At 33.7% G+C, this 18,561-nt stretch overlaps 1 protein-coding gene and 1 non-coding gene across 2 annotated transcripts; one reads left to right on the forward strand and one right to left on the reverse strand.

The window, feature by feature from the left end:
- Nucleotides 1-3,954: 3,954 nt before the first annotated feature.
- LOC137711707 (floricaula/leafy homolog) lies at nt 3,955-6,516 on the forward strand. The gene is made up of 3 exons (XM_068450968.1): nt 3,955-4,430; nt 4,858-5,255; nt 6,036-6,516. Exons 1-3 carry the CDS (start codon nt 3,974-3,976, stop codon nt 6,399-6,401), a joined length of 1,221 nt encoding a protein of 406 aa, XP_068307069.1. The 5' UTR covers nt 3,955-3,973; the 3' UTR covers nt 6,402-6,516.
- A 257-nt stretch (nt 6,517-6,773) lies between these two features.
- Nucleotides 6,774-6,855, reverse strand: TRNAS-AGA (transfer RNA serine (anticodon AGA)). Its single transcript has one exon. It is a non-coding gene; the product is annotated as a tRNA-Ser (tRNA).
- Between the last annotated feature and the right edge of the window lie 11,706 nt (nt 6,856-18,561).

Below are 18,561 nucleotides of genomic sequence, written 5' to 3' on the forward strand. Positions count from 1 at the left end.
TCACTGCCCATCGCCATCTGCTACTTGGCTCATTGAGTGTTTCCTCCTTAGATTACATATGGAGACATGCTTTACATTTGGGTGGCTTTTAAAGTGCAATTTACACTAATTGGTAGGATTATGAGAGCACTCAAACTGCAGGTGGTTCGCCACCCCCATTTTCTATTGGTCAAAATGGTTCGTTGGTTCATCTTCTCGAAAGTGTCGGTTTCACAATGATGGTGTGACTGTTTAAGCGGAGGTGGCTAGTCCTTTTGTTTAAATCTAGGGTTTCTTTCTTTTACGGCTATTATTGACTCCATTATTAGGACTAGCCTTGTATTTCTTTATGTTTGGGTTGATTTAGATTGTCTGTGGACGTTCCTAACCTTGTTGTAATCTTCTTTTTAAAGAAATTAGCTCTATTTAAAATAAATTATTTCTCTCCTCCATCACATCACACTTCATCATTCATCAATTCACCAGTAGTGAGCCCAGCTGGCAGTTTCCCTAGGCCCCACAACGAGTGGCATCTGGATCCGAACCTCACCACCTCTTCCCCACGCAACACAAGTTCGAGAGCGGTTACAACATCGTATTTGTCAGGGCCACGTGTTGGGATAGGAAGGGAGTATGTAGGCGGAGATGCAGCTGATTGTCATCCCCTTTGATGTGGGCATTGAAAGTACAAAAACAGCATTTTCAGTTCTGAAACACCCCAGGCCCGGCCCTAGATCAGGGCAGCTAGGGCCCAAAAAATCAAGGGCCCAAAAAAAATTAATTTCTATTATTATAATGTTATGTTCAGTAAGCATATAAAAATATAAAACTAGATTATTTGTCATAATTTGTTATTTGCAGCAGTGTTTCGCTGATTTCTTGTAATGGAAAGGAACACGGGTTCGAATCTCAAGACTGCCTATTTTTTTATGAATTATTTCATCTTTGGTTTAAATAAGTTGCTATATTTCTATATGTGCCTTTGACAAAAGTGGTTTTTACTAATTCATTTTCAATTAATTACCACCCTTTGGCAAATAATAATAATAATAATAGCCACCCAAGTTTAGATCAAACTGAGGGCCTTTTTCTTTTTAGCAATGATGTTCTGTTTCAATATAATGTTAAGGTTTAGGGATACTTTTCTTTCTTATCCAAGAAAAAATGAGTTATAATTTTAAAGAACATATATGTGGTATTTGGTTTTTCAATAATTTTTTTGGTTCATTCATTGTTTATAACATTATGTATAAAAATTAGAGATAGAAAAATATGACAATTCTTATGAAGCCCCAAGGGACAGTAAATTAGAAAATTATCCCCATAACCATAAGTTTTATACAAAAACACCTGTCATACTTTAATTGATTTTTTCTTGTGAAATATTTGTGTACCCTTATCTAATTACAAACTAACGTGTAATGTTATAGCTTTGATGTGAAATCTATTTTTCTTCACTTATAAGTAAGAGGTCTTAGGTTTGAGTCTTTTAAATGACAAGTTAGATACCAAATTATGGCTAACCCATCTTGTTGCTTAGCATAGTCCCTCACACCCTGCTATCATTTTATCAAAGAAAAGTTACATCGGCATGCACAAATACGAACACTAAAACAATTGAATTATGTTTCTTACGTGGAGTTATACTAGGGCACTTTTTCTGGTATTGCCCCGGACCTCAATAATCTCAAGACCGGCACTGAAACACCTGCCCAACTTTGTACTAGCCCAGTTGCCCTACCAGTTTTTTAATTTTATTTTAGCAAAGGGAACAGTAAACACAGTGATGACATTGGGAAAAAGGATCCTAACCAAATCCCTTTCTTAGGAATTCCAGAGATTCTGTAATCGGAATCGTTTATCGTATATCGTGTGGTCATAAATCTTTTTAAATTTTTAAATTTAAAATTAAATATAAATAGTATCTAACGAAAATAACAGCACGATATCATTTCCCATGACTTTGTGTACGAGTAGGTGAAAGTACATTTATGCCCTCCATGCATGTTTGACCTGTTGGAGCAATGGAAGATTCAAGAATCTCTACAGAGATATGGGGGTTGTGTCTGTCACGTTGCCCTAGACCGACTGATTGAGTGTGATCGATCATGATGAGTCTGATGATGATATGATGGTGGAAAATCAAATTACCATTTATTACGCAAACACCAATCTTAATCTTAAACATTCCATTATACCAAAATTAGGGTTGTTTATTTATGTATTTATTTATTTTACGAATAATTCCCCACAGTCAATCTTAATCTGAACTGTCAAGATTTTTTATTACCAAGTTTTGCAAAAATGCAAAAAAAATGCAAAAAAAAAAAAAAAAAAAAAATCTGTTTGTGTGTTTGAATCATGTCCCAGATTTTGGACATTTAGATATTGGTTGTCATGAGTAGGAGACCAAAGGAGACAAGTAGCTAGACAACAACAAGCAAGCGAGAAAGGAAGTTGGGACAAGTTACATATATTTAGCACTTTGAGGAGATTTGTCTTTCCTTTCATAAAAGGGTTGATTCACGGCATGTCAAGCCCTGGTAATGTTGTTCTCTTTGTGAATTAAACCACATGCTCCATCGCTTGTACAGACTTTTGTCAATTCATTATTGAATGGGTAGTCAGTACAATTTTGAATGTTTTGCTTATATACAAAGTAACAAATATTATAATTGAATTGTTGGATCACTTTTTAGTTATTCATTGAAAGAGATATACCACTTAAATAATAAAAAGGAATTAGGATCTCAATGGAAATGTCGTCTGTTAAGCAGTTTTTTTTAAATTCTTTTTCTGATAATTGGTAGGAATTTTATATCTTAATTTCCTTCTTAGCAAATATTTTTTTTTTCCACAAGGTATATATTGTAATGTCTTTCTATAGGATCACAGGTCTTTTTATTAGCTTGTGTTTGTGGTGCACAATTTTATGGAATGTAGGTAGCTGTTATGATTGATTCAATATCGATTCATCTTTTCTTTTTTTTTTTCTTCAGGAGTTTTATAATTAGACATTGAACCATACCATGGGTAAATTATTATTATTTTTTAAATCATATTATTTTCAGTGTATAGGATATATCAGTCATTTTATTATCTAGACCTTGGTCGTTTGTTTCTTAACCAAGGACCTAATTATAAAAAACAGTGGTTATAGACTATCCCTAAGTATATAAAAAAAGTCCCTTAACTTTTATGCTCAGCCATACTAACACGGGAAACCTATCTTAGCAAAATCGAGGTTATGTTAATTTCAACGAAGTTCTATGGTGTTCTGCCCTACGTGTAGAAGAGGGTTTGATAAGTCTGCAAATAAAAGTTACTCTTGTTTTTTGTAAGTAATTTATGCGTATGCATCAGAGTGTTATTTGTAAAAATAAAGAGAAACTTCAATAAGAAAAGTCGGACTTTTTTTGGCTCATTTTCTCTCACAGACTCCCCTACATTCGGCCTTAGTCGATAGAGTTTATATTTGAATCTAATGATGACATCATAGAACTTAGAAACTATATGAACTTTTTAATAACTTGCCCTACACGTCCGACCATGTAACTCCGCTACTAAAGTTTCTCTAGCAAAAATGACTCCTTGGATGCTGTACGAGTTCAAAGATAAATAAGAATCGGAGAACAAACCAAATCCAACCTTAAGGTCAACTCAAATCTATCAGAGCCATGCATAGATCTTCATTGGCTAGACCTAACAAACATAGCAAGTTAAAGAAGTTCATTGGGTAGTGGGACCAATTGGATGGACCCTAACAAGTTAAACGACACCTTCGTTTTGGTTGTTAAAATTTGGTTGGGTTTGGAAGTGTCAAGTTTGAATACAAGTATACGAACTCCAGTTTGTCAGTTCCTCAGGAAACACTCGTACAAAACAAAAGGGTAGTTTCGGAAGTATAAGAAAAGCTTTTATAGGAACAGAACACTACAATCTCCCACAGAAAATAGTGTCTGTTCACACTGTGCTGTGTGGAGTGGTGGAAAATATGGATCCAGATGCCTTCTCTGCGAACTTGTTCAAGTGGGACTTACGTGGGATGGTTGTGCCGACGAACCGGGTTCAGCTCGAAGCAGCCGTGCCGCCAGCAGCGGCAGCTGCTGCGGGGGCGGTTGGTTATACTTTGCGGGCGCCAAGAGAGCTTGGACTTGGAGGGCTTGAAGACTTGTTCCAGGCTTATGGGGTCAGATACTACACGGCGGCGAAGATAGCGGAGCTTGGATTTACTGTGAACACCCTCTTGGACATGAAGGATGATGAGCTTGATGACATGATGAGCAGCCTCTCTCAGATATTCCGCTGGGAGTTGATTGTTGGGGAGAGGTATGGTATCAAAGCTGCCGTCAGAGCCGAGCGCCGCCGCCTTGAGGAGGAGGACTCTCGGCGGCGCAACCCTGTCTCTGGTGATACCACCACCAATGCCCTAGATGTTCTCTCCCAAGAAGGTACCATACGCTATATACATGAATATTATTTACCTTTGTGTCTTAGATTAACCGTACTATATAGGCATATAGGTAGGGTTTGATTACACACTTTGAAATAACATTATTTTACATGCAAATTAATAGTGTGACAATATAAGATGTTCAAATAGATGATAAAAAAAAAATTAGGATTTAGTGAATCAAAGAAGAAAAATAGGTCTTTTGGCCTTTGGTGTAATAAGAAATAACAAATCAAAGATGTTTATTATTTTGTAACATAGTATGCCAGATCATATGATGTTCGAGATTGCGTGATAAAACTAAAAGCATATGTTTTATATGATTGTAACATAATATGTCAATTATCATAGTCTTTGATACTAGAACATAACGTAGTTGTTATATTAGATTGGGATATATGATACGCGGTGCATGGGATGTGTAGGACTGTCGGAGGAGCCAGTGCAACAAGAGAAGGAGATGGTGGGGAGCGGAGTAGGGATGGCGTGGGAGGTTGTGACGGCGGGGGAGAGGCGGAAGAAGCAGCGGAGGATGAAGAAGGGGCAATATAGGAACTGTAGTGCTGGAGGGGGTCATAATAATGATCATAACGAGGGTGTAGACGACAAGGACGACATGAATAGGCAGGGGAACGGTGGAGGAGGGGGGTTGCTAGGCGAGAGACAGAGGGAGCACCCGTTCATCGTGACGGAGCCTGGGGAAGTGGCACGTGGCAAAAAGAACGGTCTTGATTACCTCTTCCATCTCTACGAGCAGTGCCGTGATTTCTTGATCCAGGTCCAGAACATTGCCAAGGAGCGCGGTGAAAAATGTCCAACCAAGGTACGGAGTTTGCCCATGATTTCATACGCGGATTTTTACTGTGGTAAATACAGTAAACTCATCTTGAGTGGTTCTCTGTACACCCACGTTTGATTTCTGGACGTTCATCAATAAAGAAAAAGACCATTACACTCATATATAAAATTACCACAAAGACTTGGTGATTGTCTAAGAAAAACAATTATGGGGTTTTTTTCACTGTATTCACCTCATTGATGCACCTTGTTGTTATGGTATGCACTAGAAACTTAGGTAGTTGGACCCTAAGCGTTATCTACACACTCATTTTTACCTCTCACACATCATTCTCAATTCATGGCCGTCATATCGAATGAATTGAAAAAGATCAATTGACCAAAATTAATAAGAATGTGTCAGAGATAAAAAGATGTGTGTGAAAAACACTACTAAAAGCACCTCTTTCCGGTTATGAACAACACATTTTCAATCAATTTAGATTTGGCAAAGTTTCACTTTCGTTTATGTATTTTCAATTACGTCGAATTTAATACATGCGGTCTGAAAATTTTGTCAATTTAAGAATATCTGTCAACTTCCGTGAATTTCTTGTATGAAATCTGTTAAATTTATCCTCGTATAAGAAATTTACATTGTTGATGAATATTCTTTGAATTGGAACTACTTTCTTACATCATGAGTCAAATTTGATGCAATCGAAAATACATGAATGAAAGTAGGTCAGTTTGTAGTCCAAAAGTAATTTGATTCAACTATTTAGTTCGACTAATTTAATTTCACACTTTTTTACTACAAACGCAGGTGACAAACCAGGTGTTTATGTATGCCAAAAAGTCAGGCGCAAGCTACATCAACAAGCCGAAGATGCGGCACTATGTGCACTGCTACGCCCTGCATTGCCTGGACGTGGAGGCGTCGAATGTGCTGAGGAGAGCGTTCAAGGAGAGGGGCGAAAATGTTGGGGCATGGCGGCAGTCGTGTTACAAGCCTCTTGTGGTCATTGCAGCAGGCCAAGGCTGGGACATCGATGCCATTTTCAATTCTCATCCCCCTCTCTCCATCTGGTACGTTCCCACGAAGCTCCGTCAGCTTTGTCATGCCGAGCGCCACAATGCCACCGCCTCTAGCTCTGCCTCCGGTGGCGGGGGCGAGCACCTGCCCTATTGATCAAAGTTTGTGTTCCACTGTATAACTTACAAAACGCTTCTGCAGAGGGCGAGAGATTTTGGGCAAACCAAGGAGGGACTTATATATGTACTATTAAGGCTAGGGCAGACTGAATGAAGATGTTAGGATCTAACTATGATTTACTAATTAAAAAGCTTGCTATTTTAACTATTGTCAATTTACTAATATTATAACACGTGAATTATCACACGAAAATTTCTTATAATCACGAATCAAATAAAATAATGACTACAAACACGTTAATTAGTAACTGACGTAAAACGTCACACTAAAAATTTCTATAACCACCAATTAAAAATAAAATAATGACTATGAATCACTTATTTTTTCTCTAGTTGAGAGATAGAAAAACGTGGACGGCAGGATTCGAACCTGCGCGGGCAGAGCCCACATGATTTCTAGTCATGCCCGATAACCACTCCGGCACGTCCACCTTGTTTGAAAGCGAAGGACCATTAATTATTATATTAACTTGATTGGAAAAATGATTTTGGGAATGAGAAAGAAACATTTACACATGTATAAAGATCATACTAGAGACCTATAATACAACACTACTTTATAATTACCAAAATCTGCCGTGAACCGTTGATTGACTCTAGAATTAATAAACCGATCATCAAATCGTATGCATGAATCTTGGGAGATTTTACCCTGTCATCGGCTACGTTCACTTAGTAGAGCCAGTATTAGGATAGGCTAACTCTTCAAGGCTGAGGTTGGACTGCAAAATCCATTCAAGTTTTAGCTGATCTGTCGTTGGATTCAATTAATGAAGCCCATGAAATAGTACCTAGTGTTGTGCGGTCCAATTGTAACAGAGGACATTGTTTAATAAATAAATAAATAAAAAAAATTTAATGAAAAAAGTTTGAAAACTTTGAGTTTTAATGATAAGGATAAAATAAAGAATAAAGTGAATAGTATCAGGATTGACTTTTTAGTGTAAAAATGTAGTTTTTCGTTAAAATAAACAGTATCGTGAGTTTTTCGTTAAAACTCCCAATAAAAAATGACACCAAATGTGGGAACCAAAACCGAAACTCGTTGCTTAAATTCAAAAGCGTGTTAAAGCAATTCATTTTAGAGTGGCGAGGAGATTCGTGCCAAACCATGGTTAGCAACCGGAGATCATTTGAGATGGCGGCGCCTCAGCTGCGGTCGAAATTCAGAAGACTTGACTGCGATTATTAACTGATGAAGATGGCGTTCCACCAAAGTTTATTAGAACTGACATGTATTCAATTAGTTCCGCTCAAGTCCATAAGCAACATTAATCATTAGCGATAATTGCGCACTTGTGATTTTTTGGGAGGTAACGACATGTATAGTTACACACATATATTCTGTTAGTTCGACTAGTGTTCTCAAGCAACACTAATCATTGAAATAACAGTAAGCTGATCGTTGTTTGTTAAATGAAAGAACTGGGATCGATCAATATCATCCTTAGCTGTCTCCGCTAGCTATTAAAAATAGTCCCCAGCTTTATTAAATATACAACACATTTGACTTACTTACGTTATTAAAGTATCTAACAAGCGTCACTGTTATGCATGTGACGTATTCTCAAATCATAAATCTTTGTTACCAAAATTTATTTGAACTAAATACATTTTAGTTCTGATAAATTATTCAGAAGAGTCGTCTACGATCAAGTACATATGAACAATGGTCTGATTTTAAGCTTTACATTTGATTTTAGACTAAGCTTTTAGATTCAAGTTAAATTCTTCCTTCAACTGTTTGACTGGAGAATCTGACTGGTCAATTAAATCCAAATTTCATGTGCATATTATAAAATCATATCACATCATTGATCGTGTTGATCTCAGTGCCACAAGGTGATGAGTTCAGGAGAAACTGCCACTTCGTTAAGACCGAAAGAGTTCATCTTGTGTAAGGCAAGGTTGCACAAAGGTAAAGTTGCTCAATAGATAGGGTTCTAAGAATTGAGCTTGTGTGATCTTTGTATGAACCTTTGTTTACACTAGTGAATTGGATTCAGTGGAGAGTCCCCGATTTTTTAGCTCATAGGTGGGTTTTTCTAGCCAAAAATATCTTATGTTCAAGTTATTGTTATTGTGTCACACATCTCACATACACATACATGATACATATATCTATTGAACATTTAAATAGTATGCCCACTTGACACATTAATAACTTGCAACAAACTGCAGCCTTGTTGTCTCACTGACTAGGATAGTTTGTGGGATTAGAAATTGGTAATTGAATCTTCGATTTATTGACTAACAAATCTATCTTAGTTGACTAGCGGGTTTGACTAGTCAGTCTAGCGCATTGTAATTTTATATACAAGATATTTCACCTGGTACCAATTTTAACCTCTTACTTACAAATGAAGATGAATACCACTAGACCGTAGTACTAGGTGACACTAAGAAGTGGGGGTTAGTTAACACACAATTAGTTAGGCATAATAATTTTGTATACAACTTGTTGTTCATGTGAGTCGAACTGAAGACTTTCCCAATTACAACTAAATTCAAAAACACCACTAATGATGTACAACGTTGCAAAGAAAAAATAAAATAAAAAGAGTTTACAAAGAAAAAGTGTAGTGAAAAAACAAGTTAGAAATGAATGAGAATAAAAACATAACAAGAAGGGTTTTTATCACAAATGGTCCCTAAAATTGACCCTCAACATCAAGATGGTTACTGAAATTGAAAATCAATCAGTGTAGTCCCTGAAAATAGGTGTCGCAAATCAATGTGGTTATTTCATCACAATTCTGTTAAAAATTCCATTAAGTGCTGATGTAACACATAAGTGGGTCGCATAATTCCATTTTTCTCACAAATGGTCATTGAAATTGACCTGCAACATTAAAATGGTCCCTGAATTTGACCTATGACATCAAAATAATCCTTGAAATTGAAAATCGATCAATGTAGTTCTGCAAGTAAGTGTTCCAAATCAATGTAGCTTTTCCACCACAATTCTGTCAAAATTTTTGTTATGTGCTAATGTGACACATAAATGGATTACACAAGTCTAATTAAATTTAAAAAATTACAAATGGATCACCCGAAAACTTTCATTCAAATTTTCATCCATCCAATTTTTATTCCTTTTTGCCCTCATATAGTTGTCATGTGTTATTTCTATGAATCACCCAAAAATTTTCTGCCAATTTTTGTTTCCTTTTTGCCCTCATATGTAGTCCACATTTCTTTGCCTTTTTCGTAGTCTATTCTCTAACAAAAAAAATCTCAATATAGTGGCGAAGCTATGTGAGGGTGAGAAGTGGTGGCCTCCACTCCCTTCGCCGGAAAACATCCTAGGAGCGCTGGTTCAGCCTCTCCGCTCTCGTCGGAATTTATGGCACCTGTAAAAATTGGTTTTGGCCGGTGCACTGTCTTGGTCGAATTTGTAGAGGAAAGCTGATAGTTTGGTTCGATTTGCAGAAAGTGTGGCTTCAAGATCTTGCTTGTCACCACAAACATCACCAAGTTGAGATCAAATGGTGAGAGGGACTATCCGAATTGATGATGATAGGTCGCAATCATCGTCGTCGTCCATAACGGAGGACGACGATCGCAGTCTCTATAGAAAAAAAAGGACTGGTGGGTCGCAGGAAATAGGGATTGGGTCACCAGGAATAGAGGGGTTGTAGGTGCGTCGCCGGAGATGAGGGGGGATTCAGTGTTCGATGAGGGAGAAGAAGAATGTTTGGTTTGCAGAATACCAGATGTTTGGTTTTATGGTTAGGGACTTGAAAATGGACATGTGTCTTCATTTTATTAGTCTTTTAGGAGGTCAGTAAATGTCGGGCACTGAACAATCAGTACCAAGTATTATACTTTTTTGTGGTTTATTAACCCATTTATCTCTCTTTTTTTTCTTATATGTTTTTTTTTTTTCTCTTTTAAGACTCCCACCATATTTACCGTATTTATCTTAAACTCTCACGTTATTTATAGATATTGTATTACTTTTTAAAAACATTGTAAATATTGTTTAATGCTTATTTTATGATAATTTAAAACCATCTAGGTTCCTGCCAAAGATCTCACTTAGGTTCCAGTCTGCTGTTTGACTAGCACCTAAAATTTTTTAAGATCTAATCCTAGCCAATTTAAGCTTCTTACATTAGCTTGCAAATTATTACTTACAACCGCTTTGGTGGAAAGACCATTTTCTGCTATGAATATTGACTCAAAACTTTGTACTCTCCAATGTGAAAGCAACTACTTCGATTGAACCTTGCACTCTTTTGAATTTCGTCCCTCCCCTTGGCAAATCCTGGCTTCGCCACTGTCTCAATACACTTATCTTTACACATTTCAACACCCTTCACCGAATTGAACTTGGATCGAGTTCACCTTTGGTAACAACTTGGCTAATTGACGAGCTAATTGACGACTTCTAGGACGTCACCGTTAACATTTACGTGATCAACATCTTCACAATCTTAATCTTTGAGAGCTTGTTTCGCGGTTCTCTGGTGGTCTGGTGACTCAAAGAACGACAAGGTCTGCATTGAGATAATGAGATTATAACCGAAGAGCATCTATTGTTGGTTAAAAACTATTTCTAAACCTCTTCTTAGGCCTTGGTTAAGCCTTGTACCTTTGAGAATTTATAGAAGGGATTTCTCTTCGGAGTAGGTCTTACTATAAGAAAAAAAAAAATTCTATTATGCAAAAAGGTATTTAGACAACTTTTTAATTAATTATTAAACCCACATTAGCACATAATAAATTTTTTTTACAGAATTGTTGTAGAAGGACCATATTGATTTGCGACACCTATTTTTTGGACTACATTCATCGATTTTTAATTTTAGGGACCATCTTGATGGTGCATGTCAATTTGAGGGACCATTTTGATGGTATGAGTCAATTTCAGGGACCATTTGAGATAAAGAAACTGTAGTTCTTGTGGGGCCCATTTATGTGCCATATTAACACTTAACGAAATTTTTAACAGAATTGTGATGGAAGAACTACATTGATTTGCAACATCTATTTTCAAGGACTACATTGATTGATTTTCAATTTCAAGGACTATTTGTGATAAAAACCCTAAAAAGAAAGGCACATGGATTTCAAACAAAAAATGAAGACATATGTCATATGTCCATGCATTAAGAAACAAAATTAAATTAAATGGTGAGGTAAGAGCCATGCGTGACATTGGATGCAATGGCGGAGCCATCTTAAGACCATAGTAGGCTGAGGCCTACCCTGATTATTTTTTCTTGCAATCTCTACTATCTATCTACCATTGATCAATTTTATAATATCACCATTAACTTGAATTTGTTTTCAATCCAACAAATACAAAGCCTATAATTTTCACTTAACAATTCGATAAGAATCTTAGTTGATCATATTCTCTATTTTTTGCCTATATGCAATTTTTTCCTTTGCTTGTAGACTATTCTTTTTGTTAGTTTCTTATTTCCCTCTATATCATCTATGAAATTAAGAAGAGAAAAAGTTTTTATGTGAATAAAACCTTTCAAAAATCTCTTATGCCTTAATGTTTTTATAAATGAACGTATGATCACTCACATTTGAATTTAATAAGAATGTGCAATAAATAGATATGCTTTTAATGTTTTATTCTCCATCCTTAATATGAAATTCACGAGTAGTTGACCATGTATCTTTGATCACAAGGAGACCAAAAGAACGAGGCTATGTTTCTATATGTATTATATGCTAATTATAATTTAAAGTGTGCCCCTTCTAACATGAATTTTGGGCTCCGCCACTGATCGGATGTATAAAAAGAAATGCCACCTAAATGTGAAAATAAATTATTCTTGTGTCTATTGCCACGCGTACCTCAATTTGCAATTTTATAATAGAAAAAGGAATTGCATCATGATAAACTATATTTTTTCAACATTACAAAAAATTTACACTAAAAAGTGAGAGTTTGTAGCACACAATGAATCATCTATAATAATTTTGTATAAAACTTGTCATTCATGTAAGTTAAACCAAAGATGTCGAAGTTACAACTAAACAGAAACACCACTAACACACTACAAAGTTGCAAAGAAAAATTACGAAGAGTTTGCACATAAAATTTTCAAACAGAAAAGTGAAGACACATGGCATTGGCCCATGCACTAAGAAACAAATTAAATTAAATGGTGGGGTGAGAGCCAGGCGTGACATGAGATGTTTAAAAAGAAAACACCAATCCAATTTAAAAAGGAAATTTTAACGAAAAGTTCACGGTACTGTTCACTTTAACGAAAAATCATATTTTTATATTAAAAAATCAATCATGATACTATTCATTTTACCCTTTATTTTGTCATTATCGTTAAAACTCAAGATTTTCAAACTTTTTTCATTAATTTTTTTTATTTAAAAATAAATCATTCTTGCGTTTATTGTCATGGATCCTTCGTGTTTGCATTTATTTGCAACAGAAAAATAGAAACAAGTGTCGTTTGACTTTGACTATGCATTAGGAAACAAATTAGATTAGCTTGTGTAGTGGGAGCGTGCATGACAAAATATATCCGTTATGAATGCGAAAGTATTTTCTAGATAAGCATTCCAATGAACCCGAATAAGAAAAAACTAAATTTCATTTTTTAATACCACAAAATATTTTCCAAAGATATAAACTAAAAAATAAGGTGTTGCGTAAGATACACAATGTGCTTGCTATAATAGTTTGGTATAGAACTTGCAATTCACGTACTTATAAAACTTACGAGATGAGAGAAATAATAAAACTAAACATCAATAATAAGTTGGAAAAAAAAGTTTTAGGAATTAAAATTTGGTCAAAAGATAAATCAGAAATGAAATTAAAAAGAATAAAAGAAATAAGCTTTTTTACCGAGACTCACATCTTTAGAGTACAATGTCTATCTGCTAATCTTATTGTTTTACAATGCAGTTTTTATTTTTGATAGTCAAGTTTTAATTTTGGATAGCTTTTTACACTATCATTTGTATTCTATATTGGTGTTTGAATAAAACATCTTTTTTAAAAATAAAAAAAATAAAAAAATAAAATCAAAGTTTCTCTGTTTTCTATCAAGTAAAAATGGTAAAATATCTTTTTGGTAATTGAAAATTGGTAAAATATATATTTTTTGGTAATTTGAAAAGGGTAAAATATCGGTCATATACCAGCTGAACACCATTAATTGCTTTCATATATCCATGGATTTTGATATCTTAAAGTGCCACTTTTTGGATATAAAAATCTAGACCTTTTTGGTACGGCATTAAGTTCTCCAAAATAAAATTAAAAAGAAAAAAAAAAGTAATTTACTGGCAGACAATGAAAAATAATATTCACATTTGATTTCCAAGAATGCCCATGTGTAGACCTCCTAACTACTGTGCCATTTCAAAACTAATTCCCTTTCTTTTACTTTAAAGATTTAAATTTTAAAGGAGAAATTAGGTTTTCATCCTTTGTTTTTTTCAACTTTATTGATTGAAACCTTATTCCTTTTCAAAATCAAGGTCCCTTAGGTTTAATAAACATCATTAATTATTTCAATAATAAAATATTTTACATATCAAGATAATTAAATTTTACTTCTAAATTATTCATTTAGTGTTAGAACGTAACATTTGATATATTTATATTTATGGCTAAATTTTGTATCATATAATTTTATTTTTAGTTTGTACCCATTTTAATTTGCTACCTTTTTTTTAATTTTTAATTTTGAAAATTGTGCCAATTTTGTATTCAATTTTAGTTTGTACCCATATATTAATTTCTTTTTTGTGTCCATATTTTTCAAACTTTTATTTGTACTCATATTTTTTTGACCTTTTATTTGTACCCATAATTTATTAATAGTTTACTCATTTGTCTTTAAAAAGGTACTACTTTGTTATATGTAAAATGTACCCATTTTTTTTATATGAAATGTACCCATTTTTTTTATATGAAATGTACCCATTATATAAAACGTATCACCTTTTTTTTTTTTTTTTTTTTTTTTTTTGTATAAAATGTATCAACTTTTTGTATGTAAAATGCATCGTATAAAAATTACCAATTTGTATGTAAAATGTCATTAATATAAGTAATGACAAATCATGGATTTTATTTAGAGTATAATTTCTTTTAATATTTTCAACAAATTATGAATTTATTTATAATCTCATTAATATAAATAACTACAAATATCAAATTTTAATTTAAAATTATAATAACATATGCATTGTTGCATTAATTTCAAGGACTTCAATCAAAAAATTGAGAACCAACAAGATTCAATCAAACAACGTTGATAAATAGGGATTGCATCCAAAGTCACCCAATTTTGAATCTGATCATGTAAAGGTATTGTATTGTGTATTGCAAAACTCATGGTGTGTTTTTTCATACTTTATTATTTTTTAACTGAAAAGACCATGATTTGTCTCCACGTATAGCAAATATATGTTTCGGATTGGAAGATAACGTCATATACTATATAAAAAAAAAAGCATTCAGTTAATTCAGCAAGAGTTCGTAAACAACCACTAATCATTAACGATAACTACAACTTGTCGTTCTTTGGGAGATGATGATATATGCCATAACAAACAAGTGTTCAGTTTCGACAAGTGTTTGTAAGCAATCACTAATCATTAACCATATTTACAATTTTATCGTGTTTTGGGAGATAATCACATATATGATAAAAACATGTAATTCAATTAGTTCGACTATAGTTCGCTGGCAGCCACTAATAACTGGCAACAACTGCTAACTTGTCAGTTTTTGGGAGATAATGACATATAACTTAACATAAGGGTGTTTTGTTCATTCGATTAGCGTTCGCAAGCAACCCTAATAATTGGCAATAACTGCAAACTTGTCATTGCAAACCTGTTGTTTTTGGAAGATAATGATATATGTCGTAATGGATAGATATTCCGTTAGTTCGACCAAAGTTCATAAACAACCCTAATCATTGGTCCAATAACTGCCAACTGTCGTTTTTTTTTTTGGGAGATAACGACATATACCATAGTAGACTTGTATTCAATTAGTTTGACTAGAGTTCGTTGGCTGTCGCAAATAATTGGCAATAATTGCTACTTGTCGGATTTTGGGAAATAATGACATATCGTAACACAATGGTGTTTAGTTAATTTGATTAGCGTTCATAAGCAACTGTAATCGTTAGCCATAATTGCAAACTTGTCGTATTTGGAAGATAATGATATATACTGTAATGGAAAAGTATTAGGTTAGTTCGACCAAAGTTTGTAAACAACCCTAATCATTGGTAATAACTGCCAACTTTCCGTTTTTCAGGAGATAACTACATATCATAGTAGACATGTATTCAATTAGTTCGACTAGAGTTCGTTGGCAGCAGCAAATAATTGGCAATAACTTCTAACTTGTTAGATTTTGGGAGATAATGACATATATCGTAACACAATGGTGTTTAGTTAATTCGATTAGCGTTCGTAAGCAACTCTAACATTAACAATAACTGCAAACTTGTCATATTTTGAAGATAATGATGTATCTTGTAATGGAAAAGTATTATGTTAGTTCGACCAAAGTTCGTAAACAACCATAATCATTGGAAATAACTGCCAACTTGTCGTTTTTCAAGAGATAACGACATACCATAGCAGACACGAATTCAATTAGTTCAACTAGAGTTCGTAAGAAACTCTAATCATTGGCAATAACTGCATATTTGTCGTGTTTTGTTAAATGAAAGAATTCGGAATCTTCGAATATCATCCTTAATGGCTTTTGTTACCTACTAAAAACAATGCTTATTTTTTATTGAACTAATAATATATCATGTTTGACCTACTTACGATACTAGAATATCTAACGCACGTCACCATCACGTGACATATTCTCAATCATATACCTTCGTTGTTCATTAAAGTTGTCAATTATTTTCATCGCCAAAAGTAAATAAATGTCATTACTCTCGTGTGCTGATTTGATTTAGTATGTATTTTGCTCCTACAACACATCAATAGCGATATTTGTAGTGCATCGACTCACTTAATATTACTAAACAAAAATCCTTCAGCTTATACATGTGGTCCAGTATTTTAGTGAATAAGGAGATAGGGTTTCAACACTAAAGTGATTTTAAAAAAAAAAAAAGTTAAAGGACCTAAAGAGCAAGGTTTCTCTATTGTCCAAGTAGATAAAAAAAGTCTCTCTCTAATTTTTGTTAAATAAAATCCAAAAGTATCATCATGGGTAAACTTGTCATTCCAACACAAAAATATCACTATCCAAATCTAATTGTAATTCTTATCTTATTTTTGTAAAAGGTAATTTATCTTTGGGTGCTTTAGATTTTGGCCCTTACAATTCATTATTTCTAGGTAAAAACCCATCTATCTTTAAAGATCCAGTTTAAGCCCAAATTTAAAATTTGCAAACATATAGGAACACTATTGACCTATTAATACAATTTATTTACACTCATGTCACTCATACTTTATGGTCCCTTTTCTAAATTCCTAAATTTATGCCAAATTAAAAGTAGTAGAAAAAGTGAAATAAAATGAAAAAAAGTGTTTGCATTAACCGTATCTATGTCAAACTAGAAAAGTAGTTTTTTTTTTTCGTGATATATTTTGTAGCAATTTTATCCATATTAATTGGTAGGTAAATTAGTTTGTTCCAATTATTTAAAAAAAAAAAAACACTACACCTATATTATATATTTTGAATCAAATAACATTCCTCTAACTTGTAGGTAAATTATTTTCTATGTATTGTTATATATGTTAGACACGTTTTGTTGTTGTATAAACATAAGTGGAACATAATATTGTTGATTTTATACATCAAACTGCATTTCTTTTGTTATAGGTAAATTATTTTCCATGTACAAGTACTTATGTTAAGCAAGTTTTGTTGTTGGTACATACAATATTTTGTATCATTGTAAAGAAAGATGTTACATTACACCCATGGTATAATTGTTGTAGGTAAATTATTGGAAATTAATTTGTAGTTAGGTAATGAACATTTTGCATCATTGGAAATGAACATTTCAAAGAGTAGGTAGGTAAATTAATTTGTTCTAATTATATAAAAAAAACTACACTACACCTAGCTATATTTAATTTTTCCAATTATTAAAAAAAATTATACTACACCCAACCAAATAACATTTCTCTAACTTGTAGGTAAATTATTTTTCATGTATTGTTAGATATGTTAGGCACGTTTTATTGTTGTATAAACATGGGTGTAACATAGTATTTTTAATACTATACATCGAACTACATTTCTTCTTAATATAGGTAAATTATTTCTTCTTTTTAATATACATCGAACTACATTTCTTCTTAATATACATCGAATTACACCCATGGTATAATTGTTCGTAGGTAAATTAATGTGCACGTAGATAATGAAATACAATGTTCTAATATATTAATAAAAAAAGGATAAATTCAAAAGTATTCAAGAGTAGGGTGAAAAAATTGAATCGAATAGTTTTATGAAAATTCAATACCTTTCTAAAAAATTAATATGCAATAAATTTTTAACATTAATGTCTTTTTTTTTTCTTGTTGCAAAATCATTTACTATTTCTTTACAATTAATTGTCTACATCAAGTATGTAATAGGGGTATTTTAGGCATGTGAAAAATATAAAATGTGTGAATTAATATGAAGTTAATGAATTTGCTTATGTGGATCCTAGTCATTAGGTTTTCTTTGAGTAAAAAAGTTATGTAGGATTTTATATAAAGAAAATTGAGTTTGAAAGGCTAAAGTCATATTTTCACTGTATCTTTTCTGCCATTTTATCATTTGCAGACTGCCAGAAACGGAAAAAAAGCCACGGCCAGGATCAGACAAACCAGGAGCACGTAACGTTCGGAAAACCACTCCAAACCGGGGGCGGCATTTGGCACCAACATCTCAAAACCAGTCAACCAAACCACTTTCCGTTTACTCTCCGTTACGTGGACCACTCAAATTCCGCCAATGCACTGGCTTCAGGTAGACTGCACATCACCGGATTTTGGCCAAAATTTCAGAACCTTTCCAAAAAATTTCAGTCACCCGCCGTAGCCCAAAAATCAAATACTGGTCGTCTCCGACTCCACTACTCACTCAACGCCTTTCACTCCACATTGTCCTTACTCTCCCTCTCTCCCCCAGTTATCGTACG

This window comes from Pyrus communis, chromosome 12 (assembly GCF_963583255.1).
Source record: "Pyrus communis chromosome 12, drPyrComm1.1, whole genome shotgun sequence".
NCBI lineage: Eukaryota > Viridiplantae > Streptophyta > Magnoliopsida > Rosales > Rosaceae > Pyrus > Pyrus communis.

Excerpts from the sequence above, each read along its gene's own strand:
- LOC137711707 (XM_068450968.1), top strand. The coding sequence starts at position 3,974 with ATGGATCCAGATGCCTTCTCTGCGAACTTGTTCAAGTGGGACTTACGT. Across the intron at positions 4,431-4,857 it reads AGATGTTCTCTCCCAAGAAG|GACTGTCGGAGGAGCCAGTG; the intron begins GTACCATACGCT and ends TGGGATGTGTAG. Across the intron at positions 5,256-6,035 it reads GTGAAAAATGTCCAACCAAG|GTGACAAACCAGGTGTTTAT; the intron begins GTACGGAGTTTG and ends CTACAAACGCAG.